Source organism: Vipera ursinii (genome assembly GCF_947247035.1).
Source record: "Vipera ursinii genome assembly, chromosome: 1".
NCBI lineage: Eukaryota > Metazoa > Chordata > Lepidosauria > Squamata > Viperidae > Vipera > Vipera ursinii.
The window spans coordinates 342,011,116-342,033,113 of record NC_139512.1 but is presented as its reverse complement, the minus strand read 5'-3'; the positions used below and the strand labels follow the sequence as shown (position 1 = coordinate 342,033,113).

Below are 21,998 nucleotides of genomic sequence, written 5' to 3'. Positions count from 1 at the left end.
GCCCGCTGATGTACAGCAGAGCGGCGGCTTTTGCTCGGTCGTCAGTGATTTTACTGACGAGGAGGAATCCCTCGACTTGGCCGAGGTGTGATTGCCATCTCTCGGGATGGCGGGTATCAAACTCCCTCACACGGCCGAAGTTTGCCATGTCGTCCGGTCCTGGGTTGCTCCGATGGAAGTTAAAACTTCCGTGACAGCTCTTGCCGGGAACTTCCTTCCTCGGCCGTGACTTCAGCTCCGGAGCGATCCCACCTTCGTCGCCAGTGAAGTAGCCGAAGGACCACTCGGGACGACAGGCTAGTAACAACAGGTTTATTTAAGAGCAAGGCAAACATAGAATAACTTGTCTGGCTTTTATAGCCGGCAGCTGGTAGCGAGGGCCAATCAGAGGTGTTTATTTTGGCGCCGTGTCAGGCAGGGACCAATCCGCGTCGTCTTTCGTTGACAGCTCCGGCTTCCGCGTGGCTTGGTGTTTTGACAGCCGCGAGCTGTCAGTGGTCGCGCCTGCGCTGTGCGGTGGATGCTTTGACAGCTCAGGCTTCCCCGTAGTCCGGAGTTTGACAGCCGCGAGCTGTCAGTGGTGGCGCCTGCGCTGTGCGGGGAACTTTGACAGCTGTCAAAGTTCCCGCGTGTTTTTCTGTCAGGAGGCTTTTAGTTTATACACTTTGCTGCTGTATTATTATTTGAACTGTTAACATATATACATATCTATTACGGGACTGTTTACATATATAACACAGATTGAAAAGTGCAGAATGAATACCCGCAAACATTTCCCTTAGCAGAACTGGTTGAATTATCTTAGATGCCATTGTTCAGTGGACTCTATTCATGCTTTCAGTTGCCAGACCTCAAAGATATAGGAATCAAATAGTAAAAAATAATAATCAAAGATTGCACGTTCAATATGTCTGCCGTTAATGCCTGTGTGGAAAAAGCATTCAGAGTATAAAGAATCCGATTGTTCCTTTTTTTAGGCACTGATCCAGAAGAAATCATTTTGAATGCTTTTAGAGTTTTTGATCGAGAAGGAAAAGGCTACATAAAAGCAGATTAGTAAGTAGTATTTTACTTTACTTTTTTTTTTACAAAAAATCCCTTCCCTTTCCATTGTTGTTTCTGTTGTCTGCATTTTGTCTGTAGTATCATGCCTTGTTTCACTGAGATCTCCAAGAGATTAAACTATCGCCACAGAGAACAAATCAGTTTTTAGTCCAATTTCTATGAGGCCACTGAAAGTTTTCAGTGCATTGAGATTAAGATCAGAAGAAGAAAAAATGTGAAACCTAAATATAGAGCTTAAAGCAGAGGAGAACTCAAAGTTTATTCAATGCTCAGCGCATTCAGATTATTACAGAACCAGGCTTTGCAAAGGTGATTCGGCTAACTAAAAACTAGAGGAAAATCCCCCCCTCTCCCCCGTGATTGTTTGCTGTTATTTATTGTTTATTATTTTGTTCCATCTTGTAGCAGGATTTGAATTTGTGCACTGCACAGAGCCTTCAGAGTTAGGTGGCTTAATGCATATTTTATGTTTATTTTTATTGCTTTTTAATTAATAACAAAAAAGAACAAAACACAAACAAAAAATTAATACTGTTATCTTTTTTAACCTACTGTATTCTGTATAAATGAGCCCCGTATTTCATCACACTTATCCATAAAAGTCTACATTTATAGACAATCTGCTCATAGGTAGTTTAATGCATGTTTAAAATTAATAAATAAGGACTTCTTCCTCACTATGCTATCCTCCAGGTGGTGTTAGGCACAATGAATCAGGACCATACATTAAGTTCCAGTTAAGATGATTTACTGCTCATGCGTATACACAAGAATCTAGTCAACTAATGATCAGCACTGAACTGGTGTTAGATTAAGAGTCAGTGGGATTCAAGAGCTGTTGGACTTAGACCATTTGTGGAAATGTAACGATTCTAGGCTGATTACTCACTTGGCTCCACCCCCAGGCTCTGCCTGTTCTTCTCCTATAGGTGGACTAGGAACACAGCTTCTATAACTCCCAGCCACATGCCAGTGGAGAATAATTGGGTTTATCATGCCAAAATATCTTGAAAGCATCAGGTTGGGGAAAGCTACATTAATATGATGCCCAAATGGGTTATTAGTATATGATAAATAAATCCAGGGCTTCTGTTTCACACTAGCAGCAACCAGCCCCCTGTAAACCTAGTTAAATTTGCTAACAACTTTATTCATTCATCACCACAGGAGAACTTCATTTTACTTGTTAGACCTAAAGGTAACATTGATCCTTACCAATCCATTCCATGACTATATTTTGACATTCAACACCATTTATACGTTGGGATCTAATTGTTATTTATTTATTAGAGCTCCTCGTTCATTTCTTGGAGAATTTGTCCTGTTCATGATAGAGTTGCTATTAATTAACAGCATTTTTCCATATTAATTTTTTTTAAAGAGCAAGAAATGGCAATAGCAAAATAACTCCCCTCCCCCTCAAACTGGCCATGTTTGAGCTTTTAATAGGAATGTTTGTCTTATTAACCTCCTTTTGGGAGCATTTCATTTTTTCCACTGGAGATATTTTCACTACTTGTTTGGGAAGCTATGACTCATTTGGAAGATTTGAAACAGATGATATGTATGTACACACCAGACACCCACACATACATGCATATACAGGTAGTCCTCGACTTACAACAGTTCATTTAGTGACTGTTCGAAGTTACCACAGCACTGGAAAAAGTGACTTATGACCATTTTTCACACTTACAACCATTGCAACATCGCCATGGTCACACGATCAAAATTCAGAGGCTTGGCAACTGACTCATATTTATGACGAGGTCCAGTGGTCCAGAGGTCATGTGATCACATTTTGCAACCTTCTGATAAGCAGTGGGGAAAGAAGATTCACTTAACAACTGTGTTACTAACTTAACAATTACAGTGATTGACTTAAGAATGGTGGCAAGAAAGGTCATAAAATGGGGCAAAACTCACTTAATAAATGTTTCACTTAGCAACAGAAATTTTGGGCTCAACTGTGGTTGTAAGTCCAGGTCTAACTGTATGCATGCACCATCCTCCTCAGGCATCTATATTTATGAGCCCAAAAATCAGGCACAAAGCATACTTGAACATCAGCAGCTAAAAAACTGCAATTATTGTTTTCTTCTTTTCTCCAACAATAATGCTTCAGTTGCCATAAGGAGAGTCCCACAAATCTGAATCCAGACAGACTTGGTTGGAAATTAGCTCTGCTCAAAATTTAGCCACCAACCTGCCTATTTCTAGGGCTTTTCCCTCTGCACTATGGGGGGTGGGGGGAATTCTCCTTTATCTTGCTTCCTGTCTTATCTAATTACTGTATAACTAAAGGGATGCTCAGTTTTCTGTCTAACAGGAAATCAATGCAGAGGGTAGTAATTTTTAGCACTGGGAATTCAGTCTTGTTCTTCCTACCTAGGACCAGTTTTTTTATCCTTAACTAGAATAGTTGCAACATTTCCTGCCAATTTATTTTATGGGAGTTTTCTGTCTTGTTAAACAAGGTTAGCAATTGCCTAAGGTCACCCCATTGTTTTAGGATGGGGCAAGGGCCCTGGGGCTCATACATAACAGGGGAACCATCAAACAAATGTTTTTTTAAAAAGCAAACAAAAAAACCCCAAAAATCTAATTAATTGTACTTTTCACTCAGATAATAAAATGAATCAATTAAATTATAAGCCCAAGAGTGATCTCAGAATGTGGGGTTTTCCCCGCACCCTTCTCTGTACTGATTTCAATGGTTAAAAAAAATAATAGGGGAGCCAAGCATGGATGTACCATACAAAGAGAAGAAAACGTTAGGAGTGACACAACGGAAAGAACTTTTTAAGTATTTTCTATATGTCAGGATGGGAGGTCTATTTTGAAAGCAAACATATTTTGATTTCGACATGTTGATTTTTCTGGAATTGACTTCCTTGTTTACTTTTCCTTCATGGCAGCATTCCTCAATAATAAGGGCAATTTCATTAATGAGCTTTCAAAAAATATTTAGGAAAAAAAATCTTTTTGAAGAAGATTCTACCTATGTACATAACGGTTCATCTATTAGTTTTACCTTGCTTTTATTATTTGTATAAATAATAATAATAATATTAGTCAACATATATTAAAATGAAATTTTGTTGCATTCAGCTCTCAAAACAAAACAAAACAAAACACCATTATGTGTATACCCACATACACACACATATATGACACAAACATCACAGTCTAGTTGGAATGTACACATATAGATGGTGTGGGGTGGGGAAAGGAATCATGCCAATTTACAAGACAGATGGCATAAGGAACAGAGGAGAGGAGACGAGAGGGTTTCATCAGATGCCTCCCGAATTCTTAAGGCCTAAATAGATGATAAATCAAATTGCCTTAACATAGAAGCAAATCTGGACTGGAGCACAACATTCTGCCATTCTTCAGAAATAAACCTCCCATTCTTCATGTCCCAACGGTGCTTTTTCAAAAGACAATTGACTTTGTTTTTCCTCGAAGATATTTCACTTCTCATCCAAGAAGCGTCCATTATAAGTTTATGACCTTCATAACTTACAACCATAATGAATAGGCTCCAGTATGGTCATAATTTGAGGATTATTCATAGTATACCATGGGAAAGAATATTTGTCTAATTTATATATGACTGGCTGGCATACAAATAGAAGTTTTTAATTTTATAATCAGAAGCAAAATATCTTCAAGGAAAAACAAAGTCAATTGTCTTTTGAAAAAGCACCTTTGGAACATGAAGAATGGAGGTTATTTCTGAAGAATGGCAGAATGTTGTGCTCCAGTCCAGATTTGCTTCTATGGTAGGCCATTTGATTTATCATCTATTTAGGCCTTAAGAATTCAGGAGGCATCTGATGGAGCCCTAAATACTTTGAAGCCTTTCTGGGCACCTATCCAGACATGAAATACCATGTCATTGGCCCCATGAAGTCCTTTTCGAAGCAGCATCCCAATTAACAAAACACACTTGTTTCCATTTCTGTTTAAGAAGCCCTGTAGGGTTTACCAATCTTGTTTTAATACTGGAACTGGATGAAGCTGGGACTGCAGATCCTGTCATCTGGTGTGTGACATCAAGGACATTGGGCGGGCACTTGTTTATGAAATTCTTATGAAGATCTGTGATCTTCTTCTTGCTGGACATCTTTTCTTTTCATACCCCTGGGGAAAACAAATAATATGGAAAAAAAATAACTGCAGAAAGTTCTCTGTTTGGAAAATCTGCATCTTTGTTTCTCTATAAAATAAATAATGGAAAATGTACAGGGATTTTCCCCCCCAGGCCTCTTTATATGCCAAGATGTGAAATGCTTAGGATTATATCTGAGCTGCATTTATTCATCCTTGCCTTGCCCCTTCCCACCCCACCTACCTCTTTCCTCAGAAGTTTTTTTTTTCTTCAGAAATACTACTTGCTTGCAGCTAAAAGAGGCACAAACTTTCTGAAAAGGAAATTGAAATAAAAATGTCAAAAAATCTGGTGGCACCTTAAAGATTAACAAACTGACTATGGAGCATGAGAATTTAATAGACTCAATACACTTCCCTATAGATAGATAACCTTTATTGTCATTTTTTACTGTGGGCACAATGGCACACATTAAAAATGAAATTTAGTTGCTTGCTCTCAAAGTGTACACATACATAACACGTAGTCACTTGACTGGTATATTTATTTGAGTACAGAGATGTGAAGAAGGGAAAGGGCGGAGAGTGGGGCCATGAGGAAGCAACAGACTAGATATCATTCAAGTTCAATGTTTTTCAGCCTTGGGAATGTTAAGGTGTGTGGTCTTCAACTTCCCAGCCATCACTATCCTGCCCCATTCAGTTTGGAAGAGAGGGAGTGAGGGATACCTTATAGCATATGGTACATGGAATATAGTGAGAATAATTCCTTTTTGCACCATTCAGTGATCACACTGCATAGGTACAGGTAGTTCTCGACTTAGAACAGTTTGTTTAGTGACCATTCAAAGTTACAACGGTACTGAAAAGAGTGACTTATGACCATTTTTTACACAACTGTTGCAGCATCCTCGTGTGATCAAAATTCAGCTGGTAGCTGACTCATATTTATGATGGCTGCAGTGTCCTGGGATCAGGTGATCCCATTCTGTACTATTTACAGCTACCAATTTCCTTTTAGTATCAGAGACAACATTGCATTGATAAAGCAACTTGGCCAGTAACTTTTGCTATTTTTCTTTTCTTTTCTTTTCCTTCACTTTATTTACTTTATGTATTTTATTTGATACAGTATGAAAGAAGTGCTCATGACGCAGGCAGACCGGTTCACTGAGGAAGAGGTAAGGTTTACTTTATCATGCAAACTGTATGCACCCAACAATTTTTTTTTTCTTTTTATTTGGCAAGAATAATTTTCATGGCAGGAATTGCTGGGAAGGATTTTATGGTCAAAACGTGATGTAAAGTATCACAATTTTTCACGAGAATTTAGTAATTCCAGAATACATGGGAAGAGCTGCTTCTGATTATATCAGGGGTGTCAAACTCAATTTCACTGAGGGCCGCATCAGCATTGCAGTTGCCCTCAGGGGGCCAGGTGGGTATGGCCAGGGTGGGCGTGGCCTACTGGGTGGGTGTGGCTAGAGTGCGTATGGCCTACTGGGTGGGCATGGCCAGCTCTATATCGTTGGCATCAAGGGTGCCTATGGGGGCCTGGGCAGGAGTGGGATAGATCTGAGGGTCTCTGGGCAGAAGGAGAGTCTCTGGGCCAGGGCCAAGGCAGTGGGGGCTGTTCCCTCACTGTTTCCAGGATGGCTTCGCGGGCCGCATGAAACCACTTCGCGGGCCGGATCTGGCCCCCGGGCCTTGTGTTTGACATGTCTGGATTATATAAACAGTCTCTCAAAGGCTGTTATTCCCTCCACCCCTCTAGAGAATAGAATAGAATAGAATAGAATAGAATAGAATAGAATAGAATAGAATAGAATAGAATAGAATAGAATAGAATAGAATAGAATATTTATTGCCACTTTAAATGTACACCAGTCAGCATACATTAAAATGAAATTTCATTGCATTCAGGTCTCAAAAAAATACCATTATGCATATACCCATATATATATGACACACGAACATCACAGTCTAGTTGGAATGTATACATATACATGGCAGGGGAAAAGGAATCATGCGAATTTACAAGACGGATGGCATAAGGAGGAAAGGAGAGGGGAGGGGAGGGGAGGGGAGGGGAAGGAAGGGAAGGGAAGGAAAGGAAAGGAAAGGGAAAGGAAAGGAAAGGAAAGGAAAGGAAAGGAAAGGAAAGGAAAGGAAAGGAAAGGAAAGGAAAGGAAAGGAAAGGAAAGGAAAGGAAAGGAAAGGATCAAAATCCATCTCTCATGTATGGTCCTATTCAATATTTTTCAAATTTGTCAGCTTTAAAATGTGTGGAGTTTAAGATGTGTGGACTTGTGGACTTCAACACAAGCATGCTGAGGGGATCCTGGGGGGGGGGGGTTTGAAATCCACACATCTTAAATTCCACAAATCTTAAAGTTGCTAAGCTTGAAAAATGCTTAATGGGACATCCATGAGAGGTGGCTTTTGAGGCTCTGCTTAATATATTTGATAAAACTTTAGGAAGAACTTCACGAAATTACAAGCTGTTCAACAACAAAATGCATTCCTGTGCATGAAAAAGGACTTTATTTTCTTAGAAGTTTTTAAACAAAGGCGGTCACTCATCAAGACAAATCTGGAGTAGGAGGATCTGAAACTTCTTATACATTATGCATTGTGTCATAGAAAGGAATAGATTTTTTTAACTTTCTTCATTTTGGAAGAGTGGTAAAAATTACTGTACTCCTTTTTTCTAAACTCAAGGATCCCAAATACTTTAGCTTTTCCTTATGAAGAAGTCTCAATAATTTTTCTTGCCTTTTTTTTAACATTGTACTCCTTTTTTTTTGAGATGAACCTAACCAAAAGTATACCATATGAAAACCTGAAAGACCATATTAGAAAAGATTGTTGTGGAGAAAATCTATGTGGTGGCTAATAGTCCACAACAAATGGATGACAATCAATCAACCAACCAACCAACCAACCAAAGTAGACTGTACACTAAGAACTGGCATTTTTCCCCCCAGACATATCTCTATAGCTAGCTAACTATCATTAATCTTGAAAAGCTAGTTTTATCTATACATGTGTATATACATGTATATATATTGGCATCATTTCACACAATTTTGACAAATGTGCTCCTGTAATCTTGCAATTTTGTGCCGTCTTAAGTGGGATTTTGTGAAATTTTGGGGTTTTTTGGCTAAAAACCCATGAGATTTCTAGTCAGAATGCCTACACTTTGCAAGATTTGAATCTGAAAAAGAAGTGGACCATTTAAAAATGTTAACTTGCACTATTAAAATTTAATATAGGAATACTGCAGATTCTATAATATCTGTGCAAGAAGCTAAGAGTAACTACATTGTACATTCATATAAGGTTTTTCCCCCTCCTAATAACACACAGATTTGAAATTTGTCCCATTATTAGAGCATATTGTGTTTGACTGGATTGTCCATCTCAATCAAAATACTTTATTTTCATCACAATTGCTACCAGTGTGCATGTGAAAACCAGATTTATTGCCTCTATGTGATCACTATTAATAACATAGGTAATCCTTGAGTTACAACTATAAGCCTGGAATTTCAATCATAAGTCATTACTGTCATAAGTCAAGGCACGTGACCAACCTGATTTTATAATATTTTTTGTGGGTGGTCGTTAAGAAAACCCCATGGTCGTTAAGTGAGTTAATGCATTATAAAGATTTTTTTAGCTGAAAGCTGCCCCCAAAATCCCAGTTTCTAGCAAAATACTTTGTAAATTGTATCATGTGAATGCAGAACATTGCAACCACCACCAACTGTAAAAGTGAGACGATTGCCAAGCACTTGAAATGCGCTCATGTGACTGTGGGTTGTGTGCGTGCCACTATCAGAACTCCAGAATCGAGTCATAAGTTCCTTTTGGGGGGGGTGTTCATCGTAACTTTGAATAGTCGCTGACCCATTTCAGTTCAAAGCAGAAGATGAAAAAAATCAAAATGGTGGGCATGTGTTTTCTAGCAAAATCACATTTGACAATTTGTCTAATTCCACCTTGAACCGCCTGCAGTAAATTCTTGTTCAATACTCTTGCTGTCACCACTTCATTTCTTCCAAGTGTGAACAATGAATTATGTCCCTAAGTACTAGAAACTTGGTTAGGGTTTGTTATGTCTATATGGAAACTGCAATTATTAACTCTCCCCATATGTTCTTTCTACCCTTTATTTTGTACATCATCTTTAGATAAAGCAGACCTTCAGTGCTTTTCCTCCAGATCCCTCTGGTTACCTCGATTACAAGAATCTTGTTTACGTTATTACACATGGGGAAGAGAACGACTAACATGATGTTGAATTGATCCATCAAGAAAACATAATTCACCCATGTTTCTTTGGTACTGACATACTGTTCAGTGGAAGCCAGATTAAAACAGTATTCTAAATTACCTTGTTGTTTTTTTTTTCTTTGATAAAACTACATATACTATTTTTTCTATGTTTTCCCCCTGTCTCCCTATTCTTCATTTTATATTTTCATTTTCTGCTGTTATTCTTGTCAGCAATATATAAATGGAATGTTCTTGATGAACTGGCTTCTTTTATGACTTGCTGACATGTCTAATATTCACCAGATGCCTTTACTGGCCAGCGTGATGGTTCTTAACCTCTTCCATTTCCTTTATTAAACACTTGGGGCTGTCTTTTTTTTCCTTACTGAGGAAAAGCCTTTGCTAAACAGTCATGATTATATATAAATGTTTGACTGGGCTTAATCTGATCGAAGGCTAACCCCAGGACCTGTTTTAAATTTGAAGGCCCAGCTGCAAAACCTGTAAATTGGAATAATATTAATATATTTTTTCCCACATGCATTTTTCCAACTACCATTTTAGAATTAGCTGCATACACTATAAAGAATCTTTAAAAAATGTTTTGCATTCAATAGTTGTATTCTTGGCAACCCCTGGAGATCTCTTTCTCTCAATTTGAGGACTACCGGTATACCTATATCCTGGTTTCAAAGTTATATCTCTGGCAGGCAACAAAATTCCCCATAAGTCATTCCGAGTGTGCTTTATTATTCTGTTAGTCCATCTTTCTATCCCTGGGGGCCAGTAACTTCTACAAGCTCCCTTAAAAACTAATTGCCTCAAATCTTGTGAGATTTGGGTTATCTGACACAACATTTCAAGCTAGATGACTTGCAAGATATCAGCCTTTAATTTTTAAAAAGGTAATAATTTAGTGTGGGCGTTTGATTTGTGGGAAGTTGGTATGCCTGCATCCATAGTTGTCACACTGTGTTACACAATGCCAGGTTCTGTTCAGAAGAGTTGGCTTGTTATTCTGTGTTATCCCTAAAGCAGGATTTAGTTACAAGATAGGGGATTCAAAATGAGCTTCGAAATGGAAGCTTGGCAGAGGGAGAGCCAAACTCAAAACCAAAAGTGATTTCCTGATCACCAGAGCTCTCAAGCAGTGGTGCAGCCTGCCTCCTAGAGCTGAGGGTACTCCATCACTGGAGGATTTCAGACAAAGATTGGACAGCCATTTGCTGGAAATGGCATAAGGAGATCTTCCCAGGACAGATGGTTGGACATGAAGATCTCCAAAGTCTCTTTCCTTCCCTTAGGATCTCTAAGATTCTATTTTAGACATTGTAGAGAGAGAAGCATGCTAGTCTATGCTACCAAAACAATCAGAAAGAGAAAGCATATGTTATGAAGTAGCCTGCAACTCATGAGAGCTTATTCCTTTTAATAACATCAGAAAAGAGCTTCTTTTTTTTTTGCTATGGTTCTATGATTCTTAACCAAAGCAATTCAGGAAAGGGGTTGAGGTTCCCAAACTCTACAGCATAGCACTGGAGTGAATCACAAGGACGACATAGGATCCATCAAGAAAACATAGGATATTTTACTACAGGTAGTCCTCAACTTATGACCACAACTGAGCCCAAAATTTCCATTGCTAAGTGAGACAGTTTTTGACTTTTGCCTCATTTTATGACTTTTCTTGTCACAGTTGCTAAGTGAATCATTACAGTTGTTAGTAACCTGGTTATAAAGTGAATCTAGCTTTCCATTGACTTTACTTGTCAAAAAGTCACAAAATGTAGATCACATGATCCCAAGATACTGCGACCATCATTAATATGAACCAGTTGCCAAGTGGAGGCAACTGAGCCTTGATGGAGCAGTGAGCTAATGCCTCCTTAAGTAACACCAGCTGCCTGCAATTAGTGCAGGTTCACATCCCACCAGGCTCAAGGTTGACTCAGCCTTCCATCCTTCCGAGGTAGGTAAAATGAGGACCCAGATTGTTGGGGGCAATAAGCTGACTTTGTAATAATGCCGCTTGGGGGGTGTATGAAAGCCCTAATAAGCAGGCATATACATAGAATGAAGGCTACTGCTAAGCTTGTAAGCCGCCCTGAGTCTTCGGAGAAGGGCGGGATATAAATGGAATTTTTAAAAAAAAGTGTCTAAATTTTGTTCATGTGATCATTGGGCTGCTGTAACGGTCGTAAGTATGAAAAATGATCATGTCACTTTTTTTAGTGCCATTGTAACTTCAAACAGTCACTAAATGAATGGTTGTAAGTTGAGGACTACCTGTATTTAATAAATAGAACTGTTAGTGAGTTCACTGCAGCGCCTTGGGGTGCTGTGATGCACAGCTTAGGAAACGTGGAAATTTAGGACTCTCTTATCTAGAGCAGGGGTCCCTAAACCCCGGTCCATGGACCAGTACCGTTTCGCGACCTGCCAGCAACCAGGCTGCACAAACAAGCAAAGCCCCATGTGCGGGATGCAGGCAACACACAAAACCACACACTCTCCAGTCCGCAGAAAAACCTCTCTCCACAGAACCGACCCATGGTGCCAAAAGGTTGGGGACCTCTGATCTAGAGGGATAGTGGGCTGTCTTTCATTGGAAGTCTTTAAACAATGATTATACACCTATCCAGGGATACTTTAATTCTGCAGTTTGTGCATCAAGCAGAGATTAAACTGCACACCCTATAAACGTGCTTCCATTTTTACCTGTCTCTTGCTGTTTTGTGTATCATGTTTAACTAGGTCACTTAAAGACCAAACAACTACATTTATACAAGATGCTAAACTTGATTAGTGTTAAACACACTTAAGGGTTTTTTTGTTAGTTATTGTTATGCAAACTCAGCTTGTTTGGTTAGCTTGTGATTCAATCTTTGCATGAACCCAGGAAATGAATTCCGTCAGTAATCAGATTAAGCACACAGTGTGAACAAATTTCTGCATTCTGTTTTGTGTGAAAGTATTGTCACAATTAATAGGGGGGATTTACATAGTGTAGTAAACCATTAAGCAGTTATCAAACTGCAGACCGAGGACCTGAAAGAAGTTCCCTCAAAATTCTTTGCAATTTTTTTACCAAACATGTCAGAAGGATAAATAATAAAATATATGACTGGAGGGCAATCATATTACCTATGTTTTGTTTCAAATAAATTTGGATTCTTTTTTATTTTATTTAATAATATTAGATTATACATATTTTTAATCACTGGTCTATTCTTTACTTCTTTGAGTTTTTGTTCTAGTATCCCACCCTAAGATTAAACTCTCTGTTCATAAAAATATACCTGAGTTCACACAATGATGTAATCTAAAATAAAATAAATCACGTTAGGAGAATGTGTGAATCTAGGCAGAATCTATAGAGAAAAAAGAACTATGGCTAGAATGTGTATGTCCTGACCATCCTGATGCTGTGCTGTAACCCTCCTTGACTAAAATCCCTCTGTTGCTGATAATAGACTACCTCATTTCATTTTATGACATTTTATGCCCACAAGTCCCCGTCCATCTGGTTTGGTTCACAAAACACTCCAACCCATGATTTGGTTAACCTCAGTTGACTGAGTAGAGCACAAATGTGGCATAATGCGCTGAGCCATAATCATGATTTATAAGCCAAATGGCTGCTGGTTCACACAACATGCTAAGCCACAAGCAACGTGTATTTTGGCTTCACAGCATATATGAAATCAACCGCTGTTTTGCAGAAGCTGGGAAGCTGGAAGAGATATTTAAAAGCAAAAAGAACTGAAGGTCAAATGGAATTCTGCTGTAGTCCTCATGTTACAACATTTGGGATCATTGTTAAGCAAGACAAGTTAAATCAGTCACAGCTAATTTCACGACCTTTTTTTTTGGCCACAGTTGTTAAGCAAATCACTGCAAATCGTTAAGCAAATCTGGCTCCCACCACTGACTTTGCTTCTCAGAAGCCAGCTGGGAAGGTCACAAATGGTGATCATGTGACCCAGGGATGCTGCAACCATCGTAAACATATGCTGGTTGCCAAGTGCCCAAATTTTGTTCACATGAGTATAAAGATGTTGTGACAGATATAACTGCAAGGACTAGATATAAGTCAGTTTTTTTCAGTTGTAACTTTGAGCAGTTGCCAAATGAACAGTTGTAAGTCAAGGACTTCTACAAATTTGTTGTTGTTAGCTGCGAAGTCGTGTCCGACCCATCACAACCCCATGGACAACATTCCTCCAGGCCTTCCTGTCCTCTACCATCTTCTGGAGTCCATTTAAGCTCATGCCTACTGCTTCAGTGACTCCATCCAGCCACCTCATTCTCTGTCGTCCCCTTCTTCTCTTGCCCTGAATCTTTCCCAGCATTAGGCTCTTCTCCAGTGAGTCCTTCCTTCACATTAGGTGGCCAAGGTATTTGAGTTTCAACTTCAGGATCTGGCCTTCTAAAGAGCAGTCAGGGTTGATCTCCTCTAGGACTGACTGATTTGATCGCTTTGCAGTCCAAGGGACTCGTAGGAGTCTTCTCCAGCACCACAGTTCAAAGGCCTCAATTCTTTGGCACTCAGCCTTTCTTATGGTCCAACTTTCACATCCATACATTGCAACTGGGAAGACCATAGCCTTGACTATACACACTTTTGTTGGCAGGGTGGTGTCTCTGCTTTTTAGTGTGCTGTCTAGATTTGCCATGGCGTTCCTCCCAAGGAGCAAGCGTCTTTTAATTTCTTGGCTGCAGTCCCCATCTGCGGTGATTTTGGAGCCCAGGAAAACAAAATCTGTCACTACCTCCATTTCTTCCCCACCTATTTTCCAGGAATTGAGAGGGCCGGATGCCATGATCTTGGTTTTCTTAATGTTAAGTTTCAACCCAACTTTTGCACTCTCCTTCTTCACCCACAACAAGAGGCTCTTTAGTTCCTCTTCACTTTCTACGATTAGAGTGGTATCATCTGCATATCTTAGGTTGTTGATATTTCTCCTGGCAATCTTAATTCCAACTTTTGATTCATCTAGCCCTGCCTTTCCCATTATGTGCTCCACATATAGGTTTCTCAAGAGACAAATGAGATGGTCTGATACTCCCATCTCTTTAAGAACTTGCCACAGTTTGTTGTGATCCACACAATCAAAGGCTTTAGCATAGTCAATGAAGCAGAAGTAGATGTTTTCTGGAACTCCCCAGCTTTCTCCATGATCCAGCGTATGTTGGCAATTTGATCTCTAGTTCCTCTGCCTCTTTGAAATCCTGCCTGTACTTCTGGTAGTTATCGATTCACATACTGCTGGAGTCTAGCTTGTAGGATTTTAAGCAAAACTTTACTAGCATGTGAAATGAGTGCAATGGTGCAATAGTTTGAACATTCTTTGGCACTGCCTTTCTTTGGAACTGGAATGTAAATTGATCTTTCCCAATCCTGTGGCCACTGTTGAGTTTTCCAAATTTGCTGGCAAATTGAGTGTAGCACTTTTACTGCATCGTCTTTTAAGATTTTGAATAGTTCAGCTGGAATACTATCACCTCCACTAGCTTTGTTGTTGTTCAGCTTTCCTAAGGCCCACTTCACTTCACATTCTAGGATGTCTGGCTCGAGGTCAGTGACCTCATTGTGGTTATCAAGGATGTTAAGCTTGTTCTTGTATAGTTCTGTGTAATTTTGCCACATCTTCTAAATCTCTTCTGCCTCTGTTAAGTCCCTGCCATTTTGGTCCTTTATCATGCCCATTTTTGCATGAAATGTTCCTTTCATCTCTCCAATTTTCTTGAAGAGATCTCTGGTCCTCCCTATTCTATTGTTTTCTTGTGTTTCTTTGCACTGTTCATTTAAGAAGGCATTCTTATCTCTTCTAGCTATTCTCTGGAATTCTGCATTCAATTGGGCGTATCTTTCTTTTTCTCCCTTGCCTTTCGCTTCTCTCCTTTCCTCAGCTATTTGCAAAGCTTCCTCAGACAACCATTTTGCTTTCTTGCATTTCTTTTTCTTTGGGATGGTTTTAGTTGCTACCTCTTGTACAATGTTGCGAACCTCTGTCCATAGTTCTTCAGGCACTCTATCAGATCTAATTCCTTAAATCTATTTGTCACCTCTACTGTATATTCAACAGGGATATGATTTAGTTCATACCTGAGTGGCGTAGTACTTTTCCCTACTTTTTTCAGTTTAAGCCTAAATTTTGCAACAAGAAGCTCATGGTCTGAGCCACAGTCCTCCTGGTCTTGTTTTTATTGACTGTATAGAGCTTCTCCATCTTTGGCTGCAGAGCACATAGTCAATCTGATTTCTGTGTTGACCGTCTGGTGATGTCCATGTGTAGAGCCGTCTCTTGGGTTGTTGGAAAAGAGTGTTTGCTATGACCATCGTATTCTCTTGACAAAATTCTATCAGCCTGTGCCCTGCTTCATTTTGTACTCCAAGGCCAAACTTGCTTGTTATTCTGGTTATCTTTTGGCTTCCTACTTTAGCATTCCAATCACCCATGATGATAAGGACATCATTTTTTGGTGTTAGTTCTATAAGGTGCTGTAGGCTTCATAGAACTAGTCAATTTCATTCTCTTCAGCATCGGTGGTTGGGGCATAGATTTGGACTATTGTGATATTGAATGGTTTGCCTTGAATTCGAATTGAGATCATTCTGTCATTTTGGGGATTGTATCCCAGTATTGCTTTTCCTACTCTTTTATTGACTATGAAGGCTACTCCATGTCTTCTGAGGGATTCTTGCCCACAATAGTATACCTGATGGTCATCTGAATTAAATTCATCCATTCCTGTCCATTTTAGTTCACTGATTCCTAAGATGTTGATGTTCAGTCTTGTCATCTCTTGTTTGACCACGTCCAGCTTGCCTTGATTCATGGATCTTACATTCCAGGTTCCTATGGAGAAAAAATCTTTACAGCATTAGACTTTCCTTTCACCACCAGACATATCCACAGCTGAGTGTCCTTTCGGCTTTGGCCCAGTCGCTTCATTCTTTCTGGCACTACTAGTACTAGCCCTCTGCTCTTCCCCAGTAGCATATTGCAGGGCTTTTCAACCAGTGGTATGGGTACTACAGTGGCACCTGGCAGGTGGTACACAACCATCCTAGAAAAGTGGTAGCTGAGGAGGGGAATGAGCAGGATCAGCGCCAGGCTCCAGCTGGAGCTCGGCACTGATCCTGCCACTTCTGAACCCAGAAGAAGCACCGATCAGCTGGAATGTTGCAGCATCTCCAGGGTCTTGTGATTTACATTCAGATGCTTGGCAACTGATTCATATTTATGACGGTCACAGTGTCCCAGGGTCATGTGAAGTGACCAAAACCTGCTGCATGCACCCAGGAGACGGGGGGAATAAAAACCAAACAACCCCCACACACCTCACCCCACCCCCACTGCCAATCCTCAACAGAAATGCTCACAACAATGAAAACCTCAGACAGGAGGAAGAGCACCGCCGGGCAGGCAGGCAGGTGTCTTGCTCGCCTGTGGCTTGGGGGGCACTTTTTTCAGTGCCATTGTAACTTCAAAAAGTCACTAAGCAAACTGTTGTAATTTGAGGACTACCTGTACTTCATCACTTTTTTCCTTTTTTTTTTTTTGATCATCATGTTTTTGACACCTTGCTAGGCAACTGGTGGTACTTGGATGTTGCCATATCCTAAAAGTGGTACAATGGGTGAAAAGGTTGACAAGCCCTGGCATATTGGATGCCTTCCAACCTGAGGGTGTCATATCTTTTTGCCTTTTGGTACTGTCCATGGGGTATTCATGGGTTGCCATTTCCTTCTCCAGTGGATCACATTTTGTCAGAACTCTCTGCTATGACCTGTCCGTCTTGGTTGGCCCTGCGCGGCATAGCTCATAGCTTCATTGAATTACACAAGCCTTCCCACTGCTATTCACATTCTGTTTTTTACCCTTTCTACAGAATTTGGCTATATGCCCTCTAGCCCCACAAGAATAAGATTTCTTGACGTTGTAAGCAGTGGTAAATGGCTGTTCCTCTTGTAGCTGTGTCTCTCTCAGCTGGTCTCTGTCACGCCTCCTTCTGGACTCTTCCAGCAGTCTCCCAGTAATGTTAGTCAATGTAAGTTCCTCTCTGGTCAGGACTTCCAAAGAAGAAACATACCCATCATAACACTCATCCAAAGATGACAGAATAATGTAGACCTGATGCAACTCTGAAAAAATCAGCTCCTTTTCATGAAGCTCTTGAAAAGTTGCCTTCATGTAGTTTAAATGGGTCAGCATATCTCCATTCTTCTGCAGACGAGCCCTAAACAGCTTACGTGTAAGGTGTATATGTGCACCCACACTGTCTCGAACATAAAGCCTTCGCAAAATGCCCCAACACCTAGCAGCAGACTCCTCACCATGAATATGGACAAGCTGCTGGTCATTCAGTGTTAGTCCAATAATGCAAAGAGCTTTCTCATTGCTACATTTAAAGTCGTCTATCTTCTTTGCATCCTCTTCATTATTTGCATCCCAAGCAGTAGTATCTGGTGGGTTATTTACAACATCCATAGTCCTTCCTTGCGCAAAAGCAAGCAGCATTTTGTAGACCAGGAAACATAGTTTGTCCCATCCAACCGGGTTATCCAGGAGATGCCTGACAACAGTTCCTGTGCCATTTTACACCAAATAGCTAACACAAACTCAGCTAGGAATACTGTGTGTACCAACTCTCAGTACAGGCCTGGGCCCATAACCAGTGTTAAGGAATTTGTTGTGCAGGGTCTCCTTGTGCTACCAAAGAGTTGCACAGACAAGGAAGGGTACTGAGAGCAGTAAGAGTCACACACAGGAGTACACTGAGTTGCAAAAGCAAAAAGTATTTTACTTTTGAGGTGGTGTAAGAACAAAAATGCACAGTCAAAAAATAAACAGTCCAGGTCATAAACAATAGCAACAGTCCAAAGAGTAATCCAAACTACAAAGTCTTCTTACCGGTCCAGAGGTCAATACACAGTTCAGGTTTACAACAGTAGTAAACCAACAGCAGAGCAAAAACAGTAATAGTAGAGATCAGTGAATTCAGAGAGAGAGAGAGAAACTACGTTCCTAGCTTCCTCTTATGACCATGAGAACACTTACACACCCATTTGCCAATTAACTTCTTAAAGTCATAACATTATGGTTAATATATTTTCAACCCAACATTGTAGGCTAACACCATATGCCTAACAACTCATATTCCACATTTGGAGTAGGTAGGGAAAGATAATTAGTTATATGAGAACCAGTTTGGTCTAGTGGTTAAGGCACCAGGCTAGAAAACAGAAGACTATGAATTCAAGTCCCATCTTAGCCATGAAAGCCAACTGGTTGAGTTTGGGCCAGTCATTCTCTCTTAGTCCAACCCACCTCACAGGGTTCTCGTTGTGGGGAAAATAGAAGAAGGAAGATCTGTTGGATATGTTTGCCACCCTGAGTTATTTGTAAAAATAATAAAGGGGGATACAAAATAAATAAATATGTACTTTATTGATTTCAGAACTATTATCCAATTAAATTGTAGGGGATCAAGTTTACCACTTTATAGTTATCATTTCTATTTTCCCACAAAACCTGATACCAATCCCATATGTTTGTGTGTGTGTGTGTGTGTGTGTGTATAGAGAGAGACAGAGAGACAGAGACAGAGAGAGACAGAGAGACAGAGAGAGAGAGTTAGACTGAAAAATCACAACTGGGCGTCCACTGTGCGGGATATCTGGGTGGTGTCCCCCAAAGCTTCTGGGGACTGCCCGAAACCTTGGGCTATACAACCTTGGGTTAGAGTTAGACCAACCACAGCCCCAATTTCAGATTGTGCAGCTGACAAATTTTGAAGCGCAGACTTTCCTTTCCATAGGGAGTCATTTTTTTCTCCCCTTTGCAGGCATGAATGTAAACTTTCCTACAACTCTTTCATAAACACTGGCTGGGAGGTAGGAAATAATTAAGCACCAATAATGAAAACACTGACATGAGGCTATAATATAACAGCTTGAGAAGTGGAGACCATCCTACCACGTGCCCCCCCCCAGTTGCTTTTTTTGGAACAGATTGGTGTTATAAATTGCCTGGGTTTAATTGGCTAACTTCAAAAGTATCCGAGATATCCACCTGCCAGTCTTAAGACTTTCAAGTGGGGTGGTCAAGAAGAGGGAGAACTTGATGGTGGTATGGCTTATATCCACCTGTCAAATTCTGCAGGCAGTTGCCCTGTATGACATAAATACCAAATGTTCTGTGCTGTTTCAGATGATTTAATGAAAAGACAAGATGGCTACACCATTGGTCTACTTACAAACAAAGATTACTTGCTGAGGACCTCCGGGGAACACTTTTTTTCCTACAGTACATGGGGAAAAAAATTCTAATAGATCATAAAAATGCAGCAACACAGGAGCCAAAAGAGTTTCTGTTTGCAAGAATACTAGGAATTCTTTTCCAGCAGCAATGATGGTATCCATCACTCCTCATGGTTGAGATGAGAGGTTTCTCCCAATTCCACTTCATTCTGCTGCTTGGTTCAATAAGGCATTTTTTGGTCCACCCCTTTTTTAAAAAGATTTTTTTAAAAAATATAAAGAAATATTGGCAATAATGGATCAGGCCAGACAAAGACTGTACACTTCTTTGTGTCATATTCAAGGTGGTTGAAGAAATTGTTCCATTTTTTTTAACCTTTAACAAAGTCTCCTTGCAGAGACATCTTGTTTTTTCTCTATTCTTCCTGGAATGGACTTCAGCTGCTGTGTATGTTACCCCCAATATTCAGGTGATTATGGTGTTGATTTGAGAGTAAAAAAGGTAAAGGTAAAGGTTCCCCCGCACATGTGTGCTAGTCGTTTCCGACTCTAGGGGCCGGTGCTCATCTCCATTTCAAAGCCAAAGAGCCAGCGCTTGTCCGAGGACGTCTCCGTGGTCATGTGGCCGGCATGACTAGACGCCAAAGGCGCACGGAACGCTGTTACCTTCCCACCATAGTGGTCCCTATTTTTCTACTTGCATTTTTACGTGCTTTCGAACTGCTAGGTTGGCAGAAGCTGGGACGAGTAACAGGCGCTCACTCTGCTACGCGGCACTCGGGATTCGACCTGCCAAACTGCCGACCTTCTGATCAACAAGCTCAGCGTCCTAACCCACTGAGCCACCGCGTCCCTGATTTGAGAGTAGGACAAAGCAAATGGGAGGTTGGACTAACATTTGTCCTGTTATAGATTTCACTGGGACAAATCTCCAAACCCTATCCCACAAATAGCAGCAAATCAGTTCTTCTCCATTTTGCTTGCACACAAACACTTGAAGATCACCTACCAAGCAGGAATCTGTCTCTGTTTCTCTTTTCACAACATAAAAAAGATAAAAGTAAAAGAGTCTCTGTGGAGTTTATTCCACCAGTCATTGCCAACTATATGGAGCAGTGCTCATCTCCATTTCAAGGCCTATACTATTCCAGACATGTGGCTGTCCAGTCTCTTCTTAAATGCCTCAGTGATGAAGAACCCACAACTTCTGAAGGCAACCCATTCTTCTAGTTAATTGTTCTCACTGTCAGGAAATTTCTCCTTAGTTCTAGGTTTGCTTCTATCCTTGATTAATTTCCATCTATCATTTCTTGTCTTGTCTTCTGGTGCTTTGGAAGATAGGTTGCCCCCACTCTTCTTTGTGGCAGCCCATCAAATTAGAATATAATAGAGTAGAGTAGAGTAGAGTAGAGTAGAGTAGAGTAGAGTAGAGTAGAGTAGAGTAGAATAGAATCACTGCAGTTGTGATTGATGTGATCATTAAGGAAATCTAGCTTCCCCCACTGATTTTTCTTGTCAGAAGTTGCCTGGGAAGATTGCAAATGGAAATCACATGACCCAAGAAGGCTGCAGATGTCACAAACGTGGCAACATGCCAGTTGCCAAGTGCCTAAATTTTGATAATGTGACAGTGGAGATGCTGTGGTGGCCTGTTACTCGTCCCAGCTTCTGCCAACCTAGCAGTTCGAAAGCACGTAAAAATGCAACTAGAAAAATAGGGACCACTACGGTGGGAAGGTAACAGTGTTCTGTGCGCCTTTGGCGTCTACTCATGCTGGCCACATGACCATGGAGACATCCTCGGACAAGCGCTGGCTCTTCGGCTTCGAAACGGAGATGAGCACCAGCCCCTAGAGTTGGAAACAACTAGCACGCATGTGCGGGGGAACCTGATATATATATGTTTTCTGAGGTTTTCGCGGGTGTTTGTATGTAGATCTTTGGTCATTCGGGTTTTTTCCCACGTAGAATTGAAGGTATAAGAGCAACGTTTCGACGAAATCTCATCCATCATCCTCAGGCTGGACAAACAAGCAAAGCCCCAAAGCCTGAGGATGATGGATGAGATTTCGTCGAAACGTTGCTCTTATACCTTCAATTCTACGTGAGAAAAAACCAGAATGACCAAAGATCTACACACACACACACACACACACACACACACACACACACATAGAGAGAGATAGAGATAAAATGAAATAAAATATCTGGAAAAAACAAATTAGGAAGGTTGCTCCAAGCAGATGCTAACTGCCTATCATAA

General features: G+C 40.5%; 1 protein-coding gene across 1 annotated transcript in view; it reads left to right on the top strand.

Annotated features, from left to right (window-relative positions):
• Positions 1-9,556, top strand: part of MYL10 (myosin light chain 10) — a 50,300-nt gene extending 40,744 nt beyond the window's left edge. Inside the window, exons 5-7 of the mRNA XM_083365414.1 lie at positions 978-1,056; positions 6,314-6,362; positions 9,381-9,556. Of these exons, the coding sequence (XP_083221540.1) occupies positions 978-1,056; positions 6,314-6,362; positions 9,381-9,479 (227 nt within the window). The 3' untranslated portion in view covers positions 9,480-9,556. The remainder of the gene's footprint in view (positions 1-977; positions 1,057-6,313; positions 6,363-9,380) is intronic.
• Positions 9,557-21,998: the final 12,442 nt, after the last annotated feature.